This window comes from Meles meles, chromosome 6 (genome assembly GCF_922984935.1).
Source record: "Meles meles chromosome 6, mMelMel3.1 paternal haplotype, whole genome shotgun sequence".
NCBI lineage: Eukaryota > Metazoa > Chordata > Mammalia > Carnivora > Mustelidae > Meles > Meles meles.
The window spans coordinates 138,026,747-138,049,782 of record NC_060071.1 but is presented as its reverse complement, the minus strand read 5'-3'; the positions used below and the strand labels follow the sequence as shown (position 1 = coordinate 138,049,782).

General features: G+C 48.7%; 1 protein-coding gene across 6 annotated transcripts in view; it reads right to left on the bottom strand.

Annotated features, from left to right (window-relative positions):
• Positions 1-22,702, bottom strand: part of DPF3 (double PHD fingers 3) — a 268,632-nt gene extending 245,930 nt beyond the window's left edge. For 5 of the 6 annotated variants that reach the window (XR_006818793.1, XR_006818792.1, XM_046009580.1 and 2 more), the window contains exon 1: positions 22,664-22,702. Coding sequence is in view for 4 of the 6 variants with exons in the window: in XM_046009580.1 (XP_045865536.1) it covers positions 22,664-22,695 (32 nt within the window). In the remaining 2 variants the exon portion in view is untranslated. Of the gene's footprint in view, positions 1-3,316; positions 3,515-22,663 lie in introns of those variants that run through there. The other variant, XM_046009581.1, reaches the window with a different exon arrangement.
• Positions 22,703-23,036: the final 334 nt, after the last annotated feature.

Below are 23,036 nucleotides of genomic sequence, written 5' to 3'. Positions count from 1 at the left end.
CTATAAAATAGTTACTGTTATCTGCTTCCCAGGAGGATTGCATGAGTTAATATGCGTGAAGCTCGCGGCACGGGACCGCTGAGCAGAGTGTAGGTGTTTAAGAGATGGTCACTGGAACGAGAACAAGCATTACTTTAAGAGGCTGCTGTGGAACGACCGGCACGCGGGCCACACCCACACACACGGAAGACACTGGGTCCACGGCCATTAACACTGCTACTGTGCTCTGCTCTGGAACACGCCTCTTGGTTTCCAGTGCACTCTTCTTCTTTGGACTGATCTTAAAAGTCAACTTGCAACTTAGAGTCTTAAAGTCTTCAACTTACTTAATATTCAACTTACTTAATAACTTCAACTTACTTAATATTCAACATATGTCTTGTCCCTCCGCTAGACAGAAAGTTCCTGGAGAACAGAAATTGTATCCTCTGCTCCTTGGTATCCCCCACCCCCGCCCCAGTGTGAAGCACAGAGCCCTCCACTTCAGGAAGTGCTAAATAATTCCTGGTTCATGTGCCCGGCTAAGAGACGGCTTCCCCCTCTTAAGGGGAAGGCTTCTCTCTCCTCTGCTCCCTAACTTCTGCCCATCCATCAGGGCCCCCTTCAGCCCTGCCTCCTCCATGAAGCTGGCCGGTGAAATTGATTGCTTCCTTCCCTGCAAGTCTATGGCTCCCGCTATCTTGTTGGGTGTTGCCTTAGAACTTCTAGACTTTTAGGACAGGTAGAACTAAGGGGAAATACACATGCAGTCTACCTCGCTTTCACCAGTACTCGTTTTATATGCTTTTCTAACCAGACCAGGGGAACGCCAGGCTGTACCAAAGGTCTTTTTTATGAGGAGGAAGCAAAGGTTGAGGTAATGTCAAGCACTGGGACCCTGGACAGCTTTTGCATAGGGCTTCTGTCTCCTGGCTTCGTGTTGGAAAACATCAGAGCCCAGAACGAAAGCAAACACTAGAGCACAATGAGCTACCACCTCACACCTATTAGAATGGCTATTCCCAAAAAGATAAGAGTGAACGAGTGTTGGCCATGGTGTGGAGAAAAGGGAACCCCTGGACACCACTGGTGGGAATGTAAACTGGTGCAGCCACTGTGGAAAACAGCATGGAGGAAGCCTCAGAAAATTAAAAATAGAGCTACCCTATGGTCCAGCAATCCCACTTCTGGGTATTTATCCAAAGCAAATGAAAACACTAACTCAGAAAGATATCTGCACCCCCATGTTCACTGCAGCGTTATTTACAATAGCCAAGACATGGGAACCACCTAAGTGTTTATCAATGGATGAATGAATAACAGAAATGGGGCATATGTACATATACAATGGAGTATTATTTGTCCATAAAAAAGAAGGAAATCCTGCCATTTGCAACATGGATAGACCTCAAGGGCATTATGCGAAGTAAGTCAGACAGAGAAAGACAAATACTATATGATCTCACTTATATGTGGAATGAGAGAACAGAGGGACGGTTGGGGGAGTGAAATGGCGGAAGGTGTTTAAAAGACACAAACTTCCAGTTATAAAATAAGTAAGTCCTGGGGATATAAGGTACAACATAGTGACTATAGTTAATAATGGTATATTTGAGGGGTGCCTGGGTGGCTCAGTGGGTTAAAGTCTCTGCTTTCAGCTCAGGTCATGATCTCAGGGTCCTGGGATTGAGCCCTGCATCAGGCTCTCTGGTCAGCGGGGAGCCTGCTTCCCCTCTCTCTCTGCCTGCTTGTGATCTCTGCCTGTCAAATAAATAAATAAAATCTTTTTTAAAAAATAGTATATTTGAAAATTACTTGGAGAGTAGATTTTAGGGACACCTGGCTGGCTCGGTCAGAAGAGCATGGGACTAGTGATCTCGGGGTCATGAGCTTGAGGCCCACAAAGGGTGTAAAGATTACTTACACAAATAAAAAAACTTCTAAAAATATATTTTTAAAAAGTTGTCAGGGCACCTGGGCGTCTCAGGTGGTTAAGCATCTGCCTTTGGCTCAGGTCATGATCCCAGAGTCCTGGGATCAAGCCCTGTGTCCCACCTCCTGCTCAGCGGTGAGTCTGTTTTTCCCTTTCTGTCCCCCAACTCCTTCTCTCTCTTTCTCACTCACTCTCTCTCAAATAAATAATCTTCTAAAAAAATTTTTAAAAATTAAAAAAGTTCTCATCACAAGAAAAAAACTGTATGTCTGGTGATAGACTTATTGTGGTGATCACTTTGTAGTACATATAAATACCAAATTACTATGTTGTACACCTGAAATTTATATAATGTCCAATGCTACATAAATCTAAACTTTAAAAAGTAAAAAGTAAAAAAGTAAATGAGAAAAAAAGTGCCAAGACCCTCCGTGGTGTATTGTGCCTTGATGAGTCGCGTGAGGCCTGAGCACTGGCCCAGACCTCGCCAGGCCTCTGCAGCTGTGTCCAGACAGTAAGAGAGACCACCGGTGGTCTCGAAGATATTCCCTAGATCTGCAGTTCCAGTCACTGGCTATACCTATGAGCTGTCCTGTTAAGGGACAGACTAAGTCAAAAGAGCTTCTCTCCCTCTCTGGTCATTAGCTCGTAGGGGTCCTTTAAAAGCTCGTCTGATCCTTCTGCCCATTCTATCAGGCATTTCATTCAACAGACATAAAAATGAGGGCATCCCGGGGCAAAGTCTGAACCATTGAAAAGACGCCCGCCCCTGGACCCGTGATCGCTGTTGAACCTGGTGATGGCTTTATGGAGGTTCTTTATGCTAGTCTGTCTACTTTCATAGGGGTTTGCTATCTTCCATACTAAAAAAAGTTAAAATAATAATAAACCCACCTCATTCTACCCTTTCGTGTGCTAGATACTCACTTTCTGGAAGGATCTCCTGAACCCCGCCCCCCCCCCCCAAAAAGGTACTGAATTTTTTTTTTTTAAGAACTACATCTGGAAATTGTAAGGATTCACTATTTTCCACCTTGCACACTAGAGAACAGAGGGGTGAAGAAAGGCACAGTAGGGTGGCCGGGGGCAGCCACGAAGCTTTGAGCCCCCTCCTCCCATGGGCTCCGTCACTTCGTAATGGTGTCAGCTAGGATACTATGGTCCCCAGATCCTTGTCTGCCCCGGTGTATTGTTGCCTGGCCCAAAGGAGACCATCTGTGCCTCCAAAGACCTTGGTCCACATGTACCCAATCCCACAGTTAAAGCTTCATTACATTTATTGCTGCAGGTACAGGGCTGGAGGGACGGTGGTTTTCAAGCTTTAGAAGACAGAAGAATTAGACTGCACAGCCTCACCCCCAAAATTCTGGTTCCACGGGTCCAAAGGAAGGCCCAGCTGCCTACCTTTCCATCGGTCACACAGGTGCACCTCGTGGAGCTAGTCCAACCTTGAGAAGCCCAAAGGAACGGTTTGGAACAAGCCGCAGGCACAGCCGAGGGAGGCAAAGGCTCCAGACTCTACTTGGGAAGAAAATCCATCTAGCCACAGAATCAAAAGCTTCCAAGATGGGGGACAAGAAGTCAGTTTCTTTCCACTACGAGATGGGCCTGAGAATGACAGGAAGGAGGAAAAGCAGGAACAGGGAAAACTGTCACGGCCTTTTCCAGTTAAAACCCTGTTCATCATGTACATGCTTTATTGTATTTCTGTGTTCTACATTTTACCCAGAAAAGTCTCCTCAGAACTCACTTGTCCTTCCCTTCCCATGGCCTACTGCTAAATCTCCCTGCATGTCCAGGGGGAAAATATTTTTAGAATGTGGATTGGATCAAGCCACTTCCTAACTTGAAAACTCTACAACTGGTCCCTGCTCTTTGGGAAAAGTACACATCTCTAAAATTCCCATCAAGGCCTGTGTGTTCTCTTCCCTCCTGACCTCTCTTACTGTATCATGAGCCCCATTTTCGCTCCTTTTCTGGCACTCCAGCCCCAACAGCCTTCCCTGGTTCCTCCAATATGCCACAGGACCTTGGCCTGTGCCATTCCTCTGCCTTGGATAAAATGTTGCCTCTTTAAGGAGACTTTCCCTCAACACACTAGACAAGAACAGTGTTCCCTGCTATACTCTCTTACATCCTCCTGGCTTTTCCAACATAACACAGATCCAACTTTTATTTATATATTTATATGATTAGTGTCTGTCTCCCCAACTAGAGTAGAAGCTCTATAAAGATAAGGTCCAAATCAGTTTTGCTTCCATTGCCATAATAACTGGTACATTATATTTGCTCTACTACTATAAAATAAATGCCAAGTGCACCATTGTCTGGAGAGATTGTGAATGAAAAAGGGAAACAAGACACAAGCTGGAGAAATTCATGATGTACATGACAGGCCAGTGAAACGGTGCACTTTCTCCTGAACGTGGGTAACTGAGAACCTTCCCCATTATCACAAGAACAGTGGTCACCGGACACCACAAGATCTCAGGCTCTTTAAAAAAAAAAAAAAAATCTGTCCAGGACTGTCCCCAGAGGGCAATGAGAATGTGACTTAGTCCTCAGGGAACGTAGGGGCTGGAAAAGAGGCCAGAGCAGACTGAGGAGGTAGTAGACTGAGGACCAACCTCCTCAGTGCCCTTCCTGTCGCCTCTCTGGACCCGGAACTTTGTCCCTCAGTAATGGGACTCAGAGAGAATAGGGAGGAGAAGGTCACAGACAGCACCGATCTTCCTCCCTCCTATCTAGAGCCACAGAAACAGGCGAGGTCAAGTTATCTGCACGCTCTTTTCCCCCAGCGATGAATTGGGGGGTAGGGAGGGTGGGGAAATTTAGAACAGTCAACTCAGAAAACAGGGTGGTTTTTCTGCTGGGCCATCAGACACATGCCCATTCAAGGGAGGCCAGACGAGCTGAAGTTTAGGTCTTCTGAGTAGGCTACTGAGTCCCATCAATTACACCACGTGGAAAAAACTTTGGATGGTTAAAAATAACATAGGGGTCTGGTGTTTGGAAGATCTGGAGTGTGGAATGCCAGCTTGTCAAGTCCAGAGCACCGCCGACCACAAGCGTGTGCTAGGAACATGCTTACACACACCGCCAGGAAAGGAGGGCCATGGACCAGCCCGGTGCCCCACCCGGCAGGAGAGCACAGACCAACTCTCCACGGCCCCCCACTTCGCTAGGAACAGCTTCCAAGCCCTTTTCTAGCTGTGGATGGGGCAGGGCTCCTCCAGGAAGGAAGTCTTAGCAGTGGATGGAAGCATGAGCCAGAAGTTCAATCACAGCCGAGTCCATTCAATCCTCCGCGTGTTGTGTTTCTGCTTCGGTGACATTCGCGATCTTTCCCAGAAGTACCCACCGTGGGCACCGATTAAGTAGCACGCAATAATCGAAACTCCCGGACAAAACATCCCGCAGAGAACTCTTTCCCAAAGTTTCCTCACACATTCTTCAAAGAGTAAAAAATAAATTAATAATAATAACGCCGGGGCGCCTGGGCGGCTCAGTGGGTTAAGCCGCTGCCTTCAGCTCAGGTCATGATCTCAGGGTCCTGGGATCGAGCCCCGCATCGGGCTCTCTGCTCGGCAGGGAGCCTGCTTCCCCCTCTCTCTCTGCCTGACTCTCTGCCTGCTTGTGATCTCTCTCTCTCTGTCAAATGAATAAAATCTTTAAAAATAATAATAATAATAATAATAATAATGCCATAGAGTTCTAGAACTTCGTTCTTCTGACGAAATCAGCAGCTCTCTTACTTAAGATCTCATTTTCCTTAAGACGACCACGTTGGGGGAAACCAGCTAGTTCATCTTTCCATCTTACAGATAGAAAAGCAGGGTCCCTGTGAACATCTAGTAAGAGGGTCACATGGGCCAACTCTTCCAAGCACTTAGCATGTATTAACTTATGTAATTCTCCCAACAACCCTCAGAAGGCAGAAACTATCCTTCCTATTTTACAGATGAAGCAACGGAGGCACAGAGGGGTTAGGAATCCTGCCCACGGTCAGGGGCCTCGCATTTGAACCCAGACTCTCTAGCCCCAGAGCCTGCATCCGAGCTCCAGGCCACAGCCAGAGAGCCCCTGCCCGCCACACTGCTGCTCCCTAGGACAGTGCTGGGGCTTCCAGAGCGCAGGGCTCTAAGGAACGCTGAGCACCCGTGTGACACCCAGCCTCCCCCGAAAGCTCCCTGCGCCCCAGGCCTTCCTGCAGGAGGGAGAGGGCAACACGTAGGTGCACAGGCTGAATGGGTCATGGGGGCTCATGTGCCTGGGTAGCTTTGAGGGAGTACGACCTGCAGGATAAACCAGCTGAGTTGTCCCACAAGGAAACACCATCCTAGAGGCCGGCAGCCCCGTTCCCCCGATTTAAACCATGAAACTACTCCTCGGGGCACCAGGCTTTGATTGAGCCCTGAGGGTTAGCATTTATGTTTTCCTCCCTTGACCACATTTGTATATTTTATTTATACCCTTTATGGGTTATTGCTGTTATTTTGAAAGAAAAGACGTGGTGACTGAATTATAGAAAGGGGGAAAGAAAAAAAAAAGAAAGAGAGAAAGACTTTTAGCTTGACCGCTTCAATGGGCTTTACCCTACAGTCCTTCCCCATTTTTATTTATTTATTTACTTTTTAAGATTTTATTTATTTAATCCACAAGTAGGCAGAGAGGCAGGCAGAGAGAGAGGAGGAAGCAGGCCCCCCGCTGAGCAGAGAGCCCAATGTGGGGCTTGATCCCAGGACCTTGGGATCATGACCTGAGCTGAAGGCAGAGGCTTAACCCACTCAGCCACCCAGGTGCCCCACAGTCCTGCCCTATTAAGCAAATCTGTCCATGTGTGGGCCAGGACTGCCCTGGGATGGGGGCTCACACCAGCATAGGCCCCCAGTGTGCCCCCTGCACCCCACCCCTCTGGGAGGAACCCTGAAAAAGACCCAGAACATATTACAAAGGAAACCAAGAATGAGGATTCCGTTCAACCTTAGTGAGGAAGTCTTTGGAGGCAGGCAATCTTCCCTGCTGGGGGACAGAGGCTGGCAGCCCAGCCTCCCCCCGAAGCCTCTCTTGGCCTCCGAGGTGTTCAAGTACTTCCCAGGAATTGGCTGCCAAACTGAGACTCCACTCAGAACAACCAAGTGCCAGGCTATTTCCCATTTTTACCTTCTGTTCATGGACCACCTTCCCACTCCCATCCAGTCGAACAGATCCACTTACTCCCCTCCACACATTCCTTCCCATCTGGCCTTTTCTAGGGGATTCTAGAAGGAATTACTCAAATGCTTCCCAAATCTCTGTTCACTTCCCTGTCATGCCTGCCCTTCCCCACCTTCTCCACTGCTCCTCGAAGCCTGACCAGACCCCATTGTCCTTCCAGACACAGCTCAAAGCCACCTCCCCCCTGAAACCTTTTCTGACACCCCAACCACAGGACACGCTTTTTCTTTTCTGCTTTCACAGACCCCTAAGGGCCTGGCCCGCTCATTTAGTGCAGAGTAACCTCGCACACTGTGTTTCTTCTCACCTGGTTTGCTGCGTGCAAGCTTTGACCTTTCCTCCTTCCTTCTCCCCACTCCCACATGCATGAGATCGAGTGTGCCCTCCTGGGGACAAAGCAAATACTCTTTCCTTCTTTTTGTGTCCCTTTAGGGCTTTTTGATCAAGGTGCGATGCACGAGGGAAAGGAGAAAGATGTCAACAGGGCAAGGACAAAGGGGACAAGGGGTCAGAAAGAAATCGAGGCTGGAGATACAAACCTTGATATTAGGCATTAAGTGGATTATTCCTCTATCTAGGGCTCAGAGAACGCTGGGGAGGCTTAGGCCTGAGTCAAGAAATGAAATAAGAAGCAGAAAGCAAAAGAAAAATAAAAGGGTAACCAGCGGACTTTTCTTTCCTGGGGATTTCAAAAAGCTACAATACAGCCTGAAGGAGAGAGGCCAGGAAGTGGCCCAAGGCTGCCCAATGTGGGTCTTGGAGAAGGGCGGGGACGTTTCAGATCTTTCATATTGTCCAAAGTAGTTCATCTGGGTCAAAAAGGAGAGAGGAACTCCACGGGGCAATAACCAAGATCGTTCCATCAATCAGAGCATCTTTTGCTCTGTACTTCTCAGGAAACCAATCCCATTCCGGGCAGGTCATGGGTGGGAACGAATGATTGCCAGAAGAGGGACTTATACTATGGGGTCCTCTCACTTTGGCAGCTCATCAAATATTAACACAAGAATCCTACCTCTCAAAGGACAGCAAGGGTAGCTTGGTCTCAGAAGTTTCAGTCTCACGAGGCTCCATCCCTCCTTTAATGCTGACCGGGAACTCCAGCCCCTGGGATGGCAAACAATGCCCCCTGGTGTGCTCTGGACACAGGGAACCATGGGAACTTTCCGAATTTCACAGAACTCTATGGAGGAGCATTCATCTCAGCCACCTTGTGCATCACTGACCTAAAACTGAATGATCCAAACCTGTTTCCCATCCCCCAGAGATGTGTGTAATTAGATAAAATGAGGACAGAATATGTATAAGTATGTGTTATACTGGGATGACTGCCCAGAAAGGAAATGAGCACCAGGAACCGGCCGGCCCTGTGCGAGTCCTCTGCACCAAGGGCTACACGCTGGGACTGAGGCACAGTCACTTGGAGAGAAAGTGCTGGTGCAGTGTGACCTTTCTGAGTTGACCAACACTTTTGTACAATTCTGCTTCTACTACCTAAGTTTGGTGCGCCATCAGCATTTTCTCTGGCTTCCTGCACCAGGGGATGTCTGGTGGACCAGAATCTGAAATAAAACTTGACTCGAGGAGCCCATCACCACCTTTGGTCTTCACCTTACTCCTGACCCAGAACCAGGCCTCTCTGCTGGGTGGTCCCTTCTCCCCAAGAGCCCCACCACGGAATGATGTGGAGCATGGAAAAGCAGTAAGGATACATACAAAAGTGACAGTGATATTTTTCTCTCTCTTGATATGAAAAACGGAGGCCCCCACATGATCTCCAAGACATCAGTTTTTGCTTCACTGTCAAGCGAATTTATCTGCATTGACCATAGTTGGGACAAAGGGTCATAAGGAAAGCTTTATCCATGTAGGCGTTGGTTCCATGAAAGTACACAAAATGCATCGTCTCCGAGAATATACATCTGAAAACAGTGACTGGGCCATCATTACGTCCAAAACTCAATGGGACAGATTCCAGCACTGGGTTAAACCATTATGGTACTCTCACCTTCCGGTCTCCTCCATCTTAAAAACTCATATATATTAGTTTATATATGAGTTAAAAACTCAGATATAAAGAACGCTACAGGGGGCTCCTGGGTGGCTCAGTGGGTTAAGCCTCTGCCTTTGGCTCAGGTCATGATCCCAGGGTCCTGGGATCGAGCCCCACATGGGGCTCTCTGCTCAGAGGGGAGCCTGCTTCCCCCACTTCTCTCTCTACCTACTTGTGATCTCTGTCTGTCAAATAAATAAATAAAATCTTTTTTAAAATAAAGAAATAACGCTACAGGAAATCCTATACATACATAGCTGAGCACATAGTAGATGCTCAAGAAAAACGTGGCCGATTTCTCAGCGGCTGTTCACAAGCCTCAGGTTTCTTACTTCGTACCTGAAAGGAGCAAAGTGAGAAGACTTGTCTTGGCTTCCCAAGACCAAAGCGGGTCTTAGCTCCACAGAAATGAAGCGGTGACGAAACAAAGGGCTGGCATGACTGACGCCGGCATTCGTCAGAGCCAAACGTGCCACGTGCGAGCAAGGCCGGGCTGCTGCCTGTTTCCCAACTCCTGAAACTGAAGAATTTAGAGAGAGGAATTCTGCTGCCTTTTCCAGACTCCTGCAGTCAAGGGAGACAGTGAGAAACGTGTCCACCCTACAAGGCCGGAAGCGAAGTAAGTGGGAAGGGCAGCGTGTCTGCTTGAGATTTCACTTGCTCAGTTATTCCACACGTAGTTCTTCAGGGCCTGCTGAGCTAGAGCCTTGGGAGTGGACAGGCGCAGGCAACCACCATCCCAGCCTTCCAGGGCCTTGTTCCGACTAACCAGAGTTGAGTAGTTCAGCGGCCAAGAATGAAGGGTACGCTTGGAACAATGGGGCTGAGGCAGGTGTGGCCGATTCTACCTGAAGGTCTGCGAGGACTTCACTGGGAAAAGGGGAGCCTCCAAAGTGCCTGGAAGTTGAGCAGGGAGGTGCCCATGGAGTGTGCCTGGGGCAGGGAGGGGCCAGAGGAGCCATAGCGGTTTGGAAAGACTATAGGAGAGGATGGGGGGCACGGTCCCTCTGAGCAGGGATATGGAAGCATCGCTTTAAGATCACAAGCTCACCCACGCCCTGCATTCTGGGGTCCTTAACCTGGAGCCTCTGGACCCCCAGAGCATCCACAAATGGGTTCCTCAAGGTCCAGGAACCCCACATGTAGATGTTCACATGTATATGCATTTTTTTCCCTGGGAAGACAAGCCACCACATTTATAGGATTCTCAAAAGGGTTTACAGTTGCCAAGGAGAGGTGAGGAAGAGACATTCCACAGGACATCAAGTAGCCTGAACCCCACAGCGTGGGGTGGAAGCCATGGTTTTCTGTCTCTGCCTCCCACATAGAGTTTGGTCTCTGACATGTTCTAGGTTTTCAGAAGTAGCAGAGCGAAAAGGATGAGAGCAAGAAGAGGGGAAGAAATCACCGTTCTCATCACCAAAACCAACATCTAGGTATACTGACTGTGTGCCAGGTGCTGGGAGTGGTTTTAAAAACCAATACCTCTTTCCATAGATGCTGGGAAGTAGGTCTTCTTGGCCTCCCACTCCCAGAGCTAGAATTGCAAAGCCAGGTCCCGAAATGTGAATACAAGTCACCCAGGGCAATTCACTGCAATCCCCAGATCAGGCTCAAACTTTAGCTGGCAGTTGCCTAGCAACAGGTCACCCCAAAGACACATCACCAAACCGAGATGCCAAAAAGGTGTTTTTGTGGACAAGCTGGTGCAGAAAAAGAGCCCCCCATGCAAGTCTGCCTGCCAGGTCTCTCTGGGATGCGGGGGGGGGGGGGGGCGGGGGCGGCGGTAAGGGGTTGACTTTCCAGCTGAAAGGAGGCTGGAAGGCGGAGCTGGGAAGGTGTGCAAGTGATGGTGTGTTTCCCCCCACCCACCTGCCCCCACATTGGGAACCAGGCACAGACACACAGAACTGAGGGTTGAGGGAGAAGGCAGCCGGAGTAGAGAAGGCATCTGGCGCCTCCGCACAGGCTCTTCCCAGCCATATCGGAAGCCACATCAAGTGGCAAAGATCTGACTTGCACCTCCATCCAGACCTCCACCTACAGCTAACTGGGGACGCAGGAAGCAGCCTCTATCCAACTCTGCAGGCAGCTCCCTCCCTTTCAAAAGCAGCAAGCCCGAAAGAGGCAAAGAGATCTTACTTTCTAAAATTCCGATTTTTTTTTTTTTAATGGAAAGCTCAGAAATTCCTGCAGCTGAGTCAGGTGAGCCTGGGAATCCCAACACAAAGGCTCTCACCCAAACCATCACACAGGCCAACACCGGCCCCTCTCCCTGGGCAGGTGCTAGAAAAGTTGGGTAGACGGGGCCTTCTTAGAACCCTTCGTCCCTTCTCCAGAAAGGTCTTGGGGGCTGGAGGAAAGGGCCAATAAATACATCAGTCTGAAAGGGATTCGAGAAGAACAAATGCGGAAGTCAAACAACAACAAATAAGGCGGATATAAATCCAGATAAAATATTAAAATCATTAAAGGGCTGCTGCTCCCTGAAGATTGGGAAAAATGAAGAGAGTTAATTAAAAGCAATCTCCATGCACTGCTGAGCCAGCCAGCCCTGATAAATCAACATCTGGGGCTGCCGTGGAGGGCAGTCAAGGGGCTTCAGGGCGGTGGGGGGGAGGGGGGGTTACCGTCTGGGGAGGGGGGGTTGCTGCAGAAACAGCCGTGACGTCAAATCGAACCCCGCGACTTAAGTTTCGTGTCTGTTAAATATTTTATGGCCACTGAATAAAGTTGTTCTTCGATGGGGAGAAGATGATCAGCAAACAAAGAGGGGAGAAGATATGGATGAAGAGGTATTGTTTGTTTGATTCAAAACATACTTGCAACTCTGATATCTGTATCTCTGATCTTGCCCCAAATGCAGAAGCTTTCGCCTTTTCTCTCTCTCTCTCTCTCTCTCTCTCTCTACCTGATCACAGATAGCTGCACCTTCTCCGATCTCTCTACAAAACCCTGGATGATGTTTGTCTTGGTGGGGGGGTTGAGGGAGGTAGTGCCAAGTCAGGGAAAGAAACAGAGGGAGGGCAGATAGGAAAGACCTTAAAAATTCCCAGTGCTGACTTTTAGCACCAAAACACAAAAACACAAAAAAACCCTCCAAAAAAGACAGAAAACAGAGTTTTAGCACAAAACAAAAACGTCAGCAAAAATGATGGTAACTTTTTTTTCTTGCTTGCTTGCTTTCTCTCCTTCCCCCCCCCACATCCTTCCTTCTCCCTTTCTTCTGCAGTCCGATAAAGTTTTTGTTTTTCGTTTTAAACAAAAAAAAAAACAGCTCAGAATTTTCAGAATCCATCTAAGTTAAAAAACGGCGATTTTCAAAGTGTTACAAGAACGGCCCTTCTCTATTCTAAGGGAACCCTCCAGCTCTTCCTTGATGGAAATATAATCAAGAGAAATGATTGGGGGAAAATGTTTTTTCTCCTCCATAGAACTGGGATTGGAAGGGGAGTGTGTGCATGGGGAAACATAAGGAATTATGCATTTGGATATGCATTTTAATTAGGTGGACAGAAGCAGCCGCCTGTTAATTTTTCTTGCTTGTTTCCACTTAGCATTCATCACAGGCAGAACCACCATAGAGCGCTCCCACGATAATAGATGGTTCTGCATTGGCTAAGTCCTCAGGGAAAATAATTAGCAGGAGAGAATATATTCTCTCCACTCCCACTACCCCATCCACCCTGCCCTCCCCCATCCCCAGCACCACATTGCCTCCCCTCCCCACCCCCCAATCCACAGTGGTTTCCCTAGGAGAAGCCTAGCGGGGGGAGTCCCGCCTTCTGGCTTACTTTTGCCCTGCCAAAGAACCAGAGTCTGGAAGGAGACACGGACAGACTGGAGGCCTTCCTTGGAGGGGAAGCTCCTGGATGCAGGGAGGGAGGCTACCCTGCTGCCCGGGTTCTAAGGGGCAAGCTGGCCATCACTGTTGGCCAGGACAGGATGAAGAAAGCCCCGAAGAGGGTGAGAAATTTCTCCCTGAGTTCGCCGGGCAGCAAAGATATGGAAGGAGTTGTTAGTTGAGGATAATGGGAGCGCAGATGACATGTTGTACTTAATTTGCTTTTATAAGGTAAAGGAATGTTGGAGTGTTGCAGCAAGCTTGAATCTGAAGGCTGGTGATTAAGATGGAATTCTCTAGAATTTTTACCTCCACCACAATGCGCCCCATGGTCTACTTTTACATAAAGAATCAACTCGGGCACCTGATCTCCTGTGTTAAAAGCGCACCCTCCTCGTTGACCAGCAGACCAAAGCTCGAGCCCCACCGCCACCACTCCTCTCCTCTCTTCCTTAAAGTTGTCTTGATAGAAGGACTCAGATATTGCCAGATGACGGAAGCCCAAGCTCCCGGAAAGTTCTCCCCTTTGCCCTCCGAGCTTGTGTTTCCTCTGTTTTTGCCGGGGCCCACTCAGTTCAGAGCTGACAATGGGAAAAGAAATGAGGGCTTCCCCTAAGCTCATATTCTCACCTATTTCAAACCCAGACAATGGGGGAAATCCCAGTGAGATCTAGGGCGACTTACACGCAGCTGGATGAGTGAGGCTTTGCATTTCCTGAGAAACAATGATTAGGCTTGCTGTGTAAGGCCATACTCATTTCATTTACTTGAGTTTTTTGTTTGTTTTTTTTTTTTTAAGATTTATTTATTTGACAGATAGAGATTACAAGTAGGCAGAGAGGCAGGCAGAGAGAGAGAGAGGAGGAAGCAGGCTCCCCGCTAAGCAGAGAGCCCGATGCGGGGCTCGATCCCAGGACCCTGGGATCATGACCTGAGCTGAAGGCAGAGGCTTTAACCCGCTGAGCCACCCAGGCGCCCCTCATTTACTTGAGTTTTAATATATAAAAATAATGTTTAATATATGAGGAATGGTTGACTCTGAGAAGACCTCAGTCAGCTCCCTGAAACCGCAGTCCTCCTAGTTGCACGTCCCGTGTGCACTTTACACCTGTGGAAATGTCTTCGCACCCATTATTTCTTTCGGACACCTTGGGGGCCAAGCAGGACCGGGTGCAGGGGGAAGGGAGGAGAAAGGAGACCTCCCAAACCCTTCTTGCTGAGGAAGCCGATAGGTCTGATTTACTAACTCTGGCCTTTTAAGCTGTCCCATGCTCCCCGGTGCTCCCTTGGTCCCGTTGCCAAACGAAACTTCCACCCTGCCCAGGAAACAAACCATACCTTCACTCCAAGGCTCACCAGATCCTGGAGCCTCCCCACACCCAACCCTGACACGCCCCATGCCCTCCAGAGGTGGTGGAGACAAGGGGAATGCAATCTGCGCAGCTGGGGATAAAAGTAGGGAGTCTTTGGGTTCTCAAAGGATTCACCCGGCAAAAAAATAATGGTATTCCTACAGGGGAGAGGGGATAAGGAGGTTGCATTTTACAACACTATTAGTATTTTTCCCTAAGTTTACAAAGCGGGGATTGCCTCTACTACTTAGAAATATGGTCTCTAAATTTTAAAGAGTCTAAAAATGAAGGGCATATACACAAGAGAATTGAAAGCAGGAACTCAGCTACACACGCGCCCATCTTCATAACCGCATTACTCACAATAGCTAAGAGACAGAAGGAAGCCAAGTGTCCCTCTTCAGGGAAGTAGATCAACAAAATGTGGTATGTACCTACCATGGAGCATTATTCAGCCATTAAAAGGAAGGAAATTCTTGGAGGCCCTGGGTGATACAGTCGATTAAGTGTCTGACTCCTTGTTTCAGCTCCAGTCCTGATCTCAGGGTTGTGAGATGGAACCCCAAGTCCGGCTCCCTACTAAGTGAGTCTGCTTAAGTTTCTCTCTCCTGCTCCCTCTGCCCCTCCCTCCTTTCACACTCTCACAGGCTCTCTCTCTCTCTCTCTCTCTCTCTGTAAAATAAATAAACACATCTTTTTTTAAAAAAGGAAGGAAATTGTGGCACATTTTACAACTTAGGTGAACCTTGAGGACATGATGTCAAGTGAAATAAGCCATCACAAAAGGACAAATATTGTGTGATTCCACTTACAAGAGGTGCGTAGAAAAGGCAAATTCATAAAGACTAGAAAGCAGAATGGCTGTTACCAGGGATGGGGAGTTATTGTTTAATAGGTACAGAGTTCCCGCTTGGGATGATAGAACAATTCTGGAGATGGAGTCTATCAATGGTTACACAACATTATGAATGTACTTAATGCCACTGAATTATACACTTTAGAATGGCTCCAATGGCCCATTTATATGTCACCAATGTTAAATATACATGTTATATATATTTTACCACAATGAGAAAAAAATGAAGGGGCTGCATCTGTCTGCTGGAGGTCAGGGTAACCATTTTGGTTTCTCTCTGATTTTGCCTGAGAATCACAATCCGGGCTTCTATGAATTCTCAGATGGGTTTTGCAACCCCCTCTTCCTCCTTTAGGCTTGTAGAAAATTGCCAAGGGAGGTCTCAATCAAACGAAAGCTTGATAATAACCCCCCCCCAAGGAATTGGGATATTCTGGAGGCACGTCAAAAGAGGAGGAAGAGGAGAGGCAGTGAATTCCAATTTAAATAACTGCTAATACCCACCAGGATACAGCTAGCCCCTGCAAGTCCACTAGCCACCTCCATTCCCTCAGCAGCAACACGGGGTCCACTAAAGGCAGCACAATGAGACATCAGTACAGGTCCCCTTACTTCAGCTCACTAAACAGACAGGGGTCTGCAGCTGCCCATATGGAAGTGAAGTAAGCACTTTTATTTCCATGTCAATAGAATGGGTGCTATAGAGGAGGAGAGGACACGTCCAGGGAAACTGTGGATAAATGAAATCCAAAAGAGAAAAATCTGCTTGCTTTCCCCTCTCCCTCCACACATTTAAAGAAAAGAAGGTGGGGGGGGGAGACAGGTGTTGTCAATAATTCCAGTCTTTTCCACCACCAAAAACTTTATCTGAGTGCTAATAAACAGCAAAAGAGGTGAGATAAGTCTTCCCACTTCTCTCTCCTCTCTCCATCCTCTGGTTGGGGTGCTAATGAGAAGAAAATTGTTTGCAAAGGAGAATCAGAAGAAAAACCCATGTTCTAAAGGGCCCATCACCTGGTCCTCAGCCTTAGGCGCTGAGAAGGGAAAGGGGTGCCATCCGGGTTAGAACGCCAACCGGTAGCATGATGTGGCAGGACTGGACCCAAGAAGATGAAACTAACAAAAACTCCCCAGTCTTAATAAATCCCCCTCAGAAACATGCTTTAAAAATGAGAAAGAATTTGAACTGGCCCCTAACCGGCCCCCCTCTCCTAATCAACCATAGTAAGAGCTACCACCAAGCTTTTGACCTGAAAGGAATCTGGGCATCCAATTGGGAATTTGGGGTCTGCAGCTCAGAGAAGCTCTGTGTCCAAGATTCAATAGCGGGTTCATGGCACGCCTGGGAGCAGGTGCTCAAGGCTCTGGATTTCTCTCTCAGAGCTTTTTCTCCTCCGTGAGTCTGAAGTCATCACAGCTACAGAGACCAGCAAGTGGTGAGAAATGAACGTGGGAGAGTGACACAGTTCGCGATAGGGGCCACACTGATGCCAGGTGGGAAGCTGGAGATGCAAAACCTTTTCTGCTGGAGCTTCCAATGGCAATTAATACACACAGCAGGTTTTCAAAGTGAATAACGACACAAATGCGCTCATGTCACAGCAACCTGAGAGGACCACAGTCTCTGGATTCAGTGGGGGGAAGGGAGGGGGCAAAAGGGGGATTAGACATGTGTCATCATTGTTTCCCAGACTCCTATCCAAGACCGGGATGGAGAAGGACTCACCGTGGGCTATTCGAACCCCATTATTAGGCACTCTGAGTCTAATCCCCTCGCCCCTCCCTGCTTCCAAACATAGCCCCTAACTCTTAGCCTTCTCAAGGCTTCTCTATCCCCTTCCCACCCCCTACACCACTACTATTCACAAACACAGCCTAGAAATTCCCAACACAGCCCTCTCCCCTTTTCCCACCCACCCCCACCCAACACCTTCTAACCACTGCTTTTAAAACTCTGATGCAAATCACAGGCTTCAAAAACCTTCCTTGGGTGACAGTTTTACGATGCTAAGCTCCATTCATCCATATGGCCTGACAGACTGTGAAACACTAGTAACCGGACCAATAAGAAAAACAAATTAGAAAAACACCACAACACCTCATCTCGCCCCAGTCACTGACACAACTAAAGAAAACTTGGGAACTTGCAATAGATCATAATATCGGGCTCTCTGCCTGTGAAACAATCATCTTTTCAGAGTTCCAGACCACACAGAGGTTTTACCCACTCACCCACTCGCCACCCATCCCAGCCCTAGGCCACACTTTATCTTTCCTTGTTAAAGGGCTACATAGTCAAAGACTATCTCGAGCTGGGAATCACGTTTACAGAGGCTCCTGCTGGAAAAACCGAGGCTGCCCAAAAACTCTTTAGCAGGTTGTGGTCTTTCTTAGACCCTGGGCTTGCCACATTTGGCTACACTTCTGTCTTCTACTGACTTTCAGAACATTCAAAAACCACAAAAGCTATTTTGTCGAGGTTGGGATAATAAACAGACCCGGATTCTGGTGTCTTTTATGAACCAACATCCCCCCCCCCACCCCCACCACCACCACTACCATCGGTGAAGGCTCTGCTTTGAAAACAGAGAAGTCAGCCTCAGTTTCCTTTCTGTTTCTGGTGCAAAACAAAGCCTGCTGACCGTGGCATTTTATTTTTTGCCTTGATCTGAGCAGAGGGCTCTGAAGCAGCTTTAGACATTATGGTCTTTTTCAGATGTATCCAAATTCCAGCTCCCTGCATGATTGCATAAAGACAGAGAAAGATGAGATGTCCAATTAAGTGTCCTCTGAATGCCAGCCCACCTTGGGGATCTCAGCAGCGTCCATTCTCCCAGCATCTCTAGAGGTCTCCCAGGTGGTCTGCAAGGCAGGCTATTTTCAGAGGTTTACCCTGGGACAATGCCTCTACTTGGGTTCTGGCAGAAATTAATATCCTTTATTGGTATCTCATCAAAACCAGACACTCTTCCTGCTGAAAAATAATGTGTGCTAATGAAGTTTGGGGAATTCAGGGATTTTTTTTTTTTTTTTGAGTGGTAACCAGAAGTAGATGGAGAAGGTGTCTCTTAGGCATCTGTTGGCTTAAAATATCTGAGGGTCCTTTTTCATAAGGGGCTAAAATAATGTCCATAAAAGGCAACAAGTTCACAAAGTCCCAACCTCCCTATCCCCCACTTAGTACCTACCCAGGGTCCCCCCTACTCAGACAGAAAGAGCGAAGAGGAGATTAGAACCAGGAATGCAGCTCCCTCCGCCCTCTCTTCCCTGATATCTAAAATGAGTGCCACAGCAAGAGTGAGTCTGGCTTCCAAGTGGCCACAATTGCACAACATTCACAAGCACCGAAACCACTTTAGATTACAATACAGTGTATCCATATCCGAGGATGTATAAAGAGATGAAGATTTGAAGTCCATCTACACACACGACCTGCTGTTTGACCTTGGCTAAGTAAGTGTGTATTTACTTCTCCCAGAATTGTGTCCTTAATGACAAAACAGATATAGACACATACCTCCAAGCAAGGGAAACTCCTTACAAAAGAGAGTTTCGGTACAATCGTGTATCTGTAGGTTCACAATTAGAAGCATGACGAACTAGTTCGCTGGTGTCATTCTTTTTAAACAAATAGTTACTTGAGGAAAAGCCCTGTTGGTTTATATGGAATAATTAAATAATAATAACAGTTATTCTTTTCTAAGCAGGCAGTTATAATAATAGATACGTATGTGCATAATCAAGTCTGGCAGAAGGTGGCAGACATTCCCAGTTAAGTGCATACAAACCAGGGTTTTGATAACTTAATAAAAGAGTAAGTTGTTTAAAGTGTTGATAGCAGATGTGGGGGAGGGTGGTTTGCTTGAACTAGAATATCGAGTAAGATTAGAATTTATATTAAAAGCATCATGTTTCCTAGGTATGCAGAAATCAACCAGAATACGTTATGTGACTTACTTCTACACAGACTTTTACCAAATCCATATCTAGGTTACCTGCATGGGTTTTACCTCACTACATGGCCCTTCGCTTGCTAGTCCACATAAGAAATGAGGGTTACTCACACGTCTAAGCTCAGACAATGTAGCTGCTAAATTAAATAATGTGTAATACCCATTTACACATCATACAAGTCTATCAATGCTGTTAAATTCTATTTGTCCAGATGTGACTGCTTGGTTGTGGGGCCACCCGCCGTGTCCTCTTTGTGATCTGATCAGTCCAGGCGGCTCCTGTTTCTGCCTCTAACACCCTGTTGGGCAGTAATAAGATGTTAAAGGCGCCAACAGAGAGAAACCAGACTGTCAGCTTCAGAGAGGAAAGGGGTGAAGGGTACGAGAAGGAGGAATAAGAAAGGGAGTTGAGGGGAGATCAAAGACAGGCAGGAAGAAAGCCAAACTGCTAAGAGAGGAGATGTGGTTCCAAGGAGCTTGGGACCCTAAGGAAGACCCCAAAGCAATGAGATTCAAATTGTACCATCCAGTCACCCGAGCTATTAAATTATTAAATGTCCCACGTAGAAAAGCTCTAATGAAAAATGGCCCACACTCAGGGTAGGCAGAGCCCTACAGAGGTGTTGCATAAAACCGGAGCTTACTTCTCCCCAGCATATTAACCTACCACCACTTTATTCCCCAATCCTAGAGGAAACCTTTGTGTGCTGGTTTCTGTAGGGGGCGTCCGTGTTGTTAGCTTTTTTTTTTAGGAAAGGAAGAGAGAGACTCCAACGCACACAGAGAAAATGCTAATGTCGTTCAGCTCCGTTTCATTGTCAGGAGGGACACACGAGGGTAAAAACCTAGCTCTCCAAACCATTCTCCCTGCTCCCCTCCTCCCAACACCACCATCCATCCCTTTAGCTGGATGTGTCTCTGCGCTTTGTTCTAATTTATCCTATGCATAATTTATTTACATGTGTATTGTTTCCCGATCAGCAACTTTTAAAAACAAATGAAATGTATAAGATGTTTTATTAAACAAGTTGTTTTCTAAAATAAAGGCTTATGGTGTAGGTTTCCCAATAACAACGTGTGTGCTCCTGCATTAGGAGTTAAAAACCGTCCGGAGCGCAGAAGGCTTGGCTCGAGGGGAGAGGGAGGTGAGTATTGTTTACACCCCTTACCTCCAGGTAAAGGGTTTGGGATGCAAAAAGGAGAGGCTAACTAAAAATGACCACTCAACTCCCATCTAGAAAAAGCAGGCCGGGGTGTTGTGTATATGCTAGCGCGTGCGTGTGTGCGTGTGCGTGTGTGTGTGGCGACACAGAATTACAAAACATCTCATTGCAACTGTCTCTAATTATACAAAGTACGAGTATAATAATTCAAAACTAATTCCACTAAACCAGACCGCTTCTCCGTCCCTTCCTTCACCTCTAACGCCACCCTACTCAGACGCCCTCGCCAAACACGCACCCTTCTGCAGTTCCAAAAACAAACAAACAAAAAACTGGAGCGAGCTGGGAAATCCTGGAGCATAGAGATACTGCGCCTGCCCGCGCGTGAGCGGGCTCCAGGGTAACGACGGTACCGCTTTCCCGGTAGGAAACAAACCTGGCGCACATGTGAAATTGATTTCTCTAACTTGAGTTTACCAGGTGGCATCCGCCCGCCTATGCGATTTCGGCTGGAAATGGGGAAACTGCAAACCAGCTGTAGGTTGGGTAGAAACTCACAGCATCAGCGGTGTGGCTGCGCGAGCGACCCGGAGCGAGGATGCGGCGAAGTTCGCCCATTTAGTCTGCCATAAAACATTTTCTTTCTTGGGTGAAACGCCGTGGCGTTCAAATGCAGTGTATCGGAGCCTGCGAGCGAGAACTAAAGCCGGGAGCCGCTCTGTGATCAACACCATCTTCCAGTATCCTCTTAACGGCAGCTTTAATAGGTATATGTGTATTTAAAACTCCGATACCGGGGACATTACTACCTTTTTCCCTATTACTGATGGGAGATAAGCTGGTGCAAACACGTGCTATTACCCTCGCGCATTCCTTCGTGCTAGGAACAGCCCCCCGCCCTACCGCGCCCCCCCCCCTCCCCCGGTGCGAACCTGGTTTTCAACTCCAGGAGGAGCCTGGGGTGCGCTGAGTTGAAAGAACCTGCACTGGCATCGGTCACACACCCGGGAGAATTCTGCATGAAACGCCCCCCACAGGCACCTCCCCCTCCCTTCGCCCTCGGCTTCCAGCCCAGCTGGGAAGTCCTGGTCCCAGAGGCACGGGCCCCCGAGCCACGTCGCGCGGCGATCCGGAGGGGAGCTCTCCTCTGCCAGCATCATTGCCAATAGCACCCCTTGTAGAGCGACGCTAGTTTTCCGAAGCTCCGCGATCGCGTTCGGACTTGGCGGCTTAACAGTTCCACCGACTGGAAGGAAGGAAGGAAGCCAGGATGAAAAGGAGGAGGAAGGAAGGCAGGCAGGAATTGGCTACCGGACTCGGGGACTGGTCCCCGCATGTCCTCGCCCAGCCCGCCCCCCTGCGTCCGGGATCTGGGCGTCCGCTCAAAGTCTCCCAGCGGCGGCCAGAGGCACCTGCCCCTCGCTCTGGCCGGGAGCAGAAGCTGCCCGCTCAGGCGGGGAGCCCCAAGCTGCCTCTCTGCCCGCTTCGGCTTTTCACCCAGAGGAGGCGAGAACACCATTCATAAGACCTGCAGCTTCCCTGCCTCCAAATCAACCCCAAGTTAACCCGAGTCGTTAATATACTACAGCCAGCTCACCCACAAACACACACACACACATACACACACACACCGGTGACCGCCCGGAGCGCCTTCACGCTCGGGGGGCTGGCCCGGGCAGGAAAGCCCCGGGTAACCACCTGGGCCCCAGGGCTCCCGGGACCCACTGCTCCCCCTGCGGTCCTCCCAACTCCGGAAGGTTTGCACAAACTCCCCGCAAGCGATCGGAAGGCGTAAAGCGCCCGGCAAACTCCGGAGGTGCCACGGTCCGCTCGCCCCGGCGGACCCAGCAGCCCCGCAGGGGCTGCGGACTCAGGAGGCGCGGGGCTCAGCCAAGTGCACCCAGGCGGCCCCTGCCCGGCGCTCGCCCCCAGCTCGGCCGCCCCCCGCGCCGCGCTCGCCGCCCCGCGAGGCCGGGCACTCGGGGGACCGTGCTGTCCCTGAGCTGCCCACGACCCCCCTGTAGAGCGCTCGAGCGCCTGGCTCCCCTGCCGAAAACCCCTCTCGGTGCGTCCTCCAATTAAGCAGAACACAAATGTAACAATTTTCTTCTTGTTAATTGCATCTCTTGACATTTCTGCGCGTTGGGGGGAAAAAAAGAAGATGAAGAAGTAAGAGCTGAAAGAAAAGAGAAGCCCCGCCGCGGCTGCTGGCGCCTGCAAGCGCAGTGCATTGGCAGCGCTCGGCACGCGGAAGGCGCCTTTTTTTTCATATTGAAACCAGGCGGAATATGTACATTTTTTAGTCTTACTTACGCTTTCAGGGGGTTGTGAATGACAGTCGCCATTTTGCTACAATGTAACAGAATATTGTCTGTCTCGGAGTTCTAAAGGTTCGCTCAGGGGAAGCGGCGAGCCAATCAGAGCACGGGATACCGGCCTGCTGGCCAATTGGCGCTGCTGGTCGCCAGATGGGCGGGGCCTGCACGGTGGTAGTTATTAGGGGAGCTGTCAAAGCCCAGAGGTCACTCCCTTTTGTAGAGCCCGAGAGCAAGCAGGTCTTAAAGGGGCAGTACCGCGCGAGCAGCTCCTTTTCGGATTGGGGAAAGTGGAGACGCACGGGAGAGTATTCTAGTTTGGTTTGAGATCCTACTTTCTGAATAATTGCAGAGAGTTTGCGCTCCTGGAC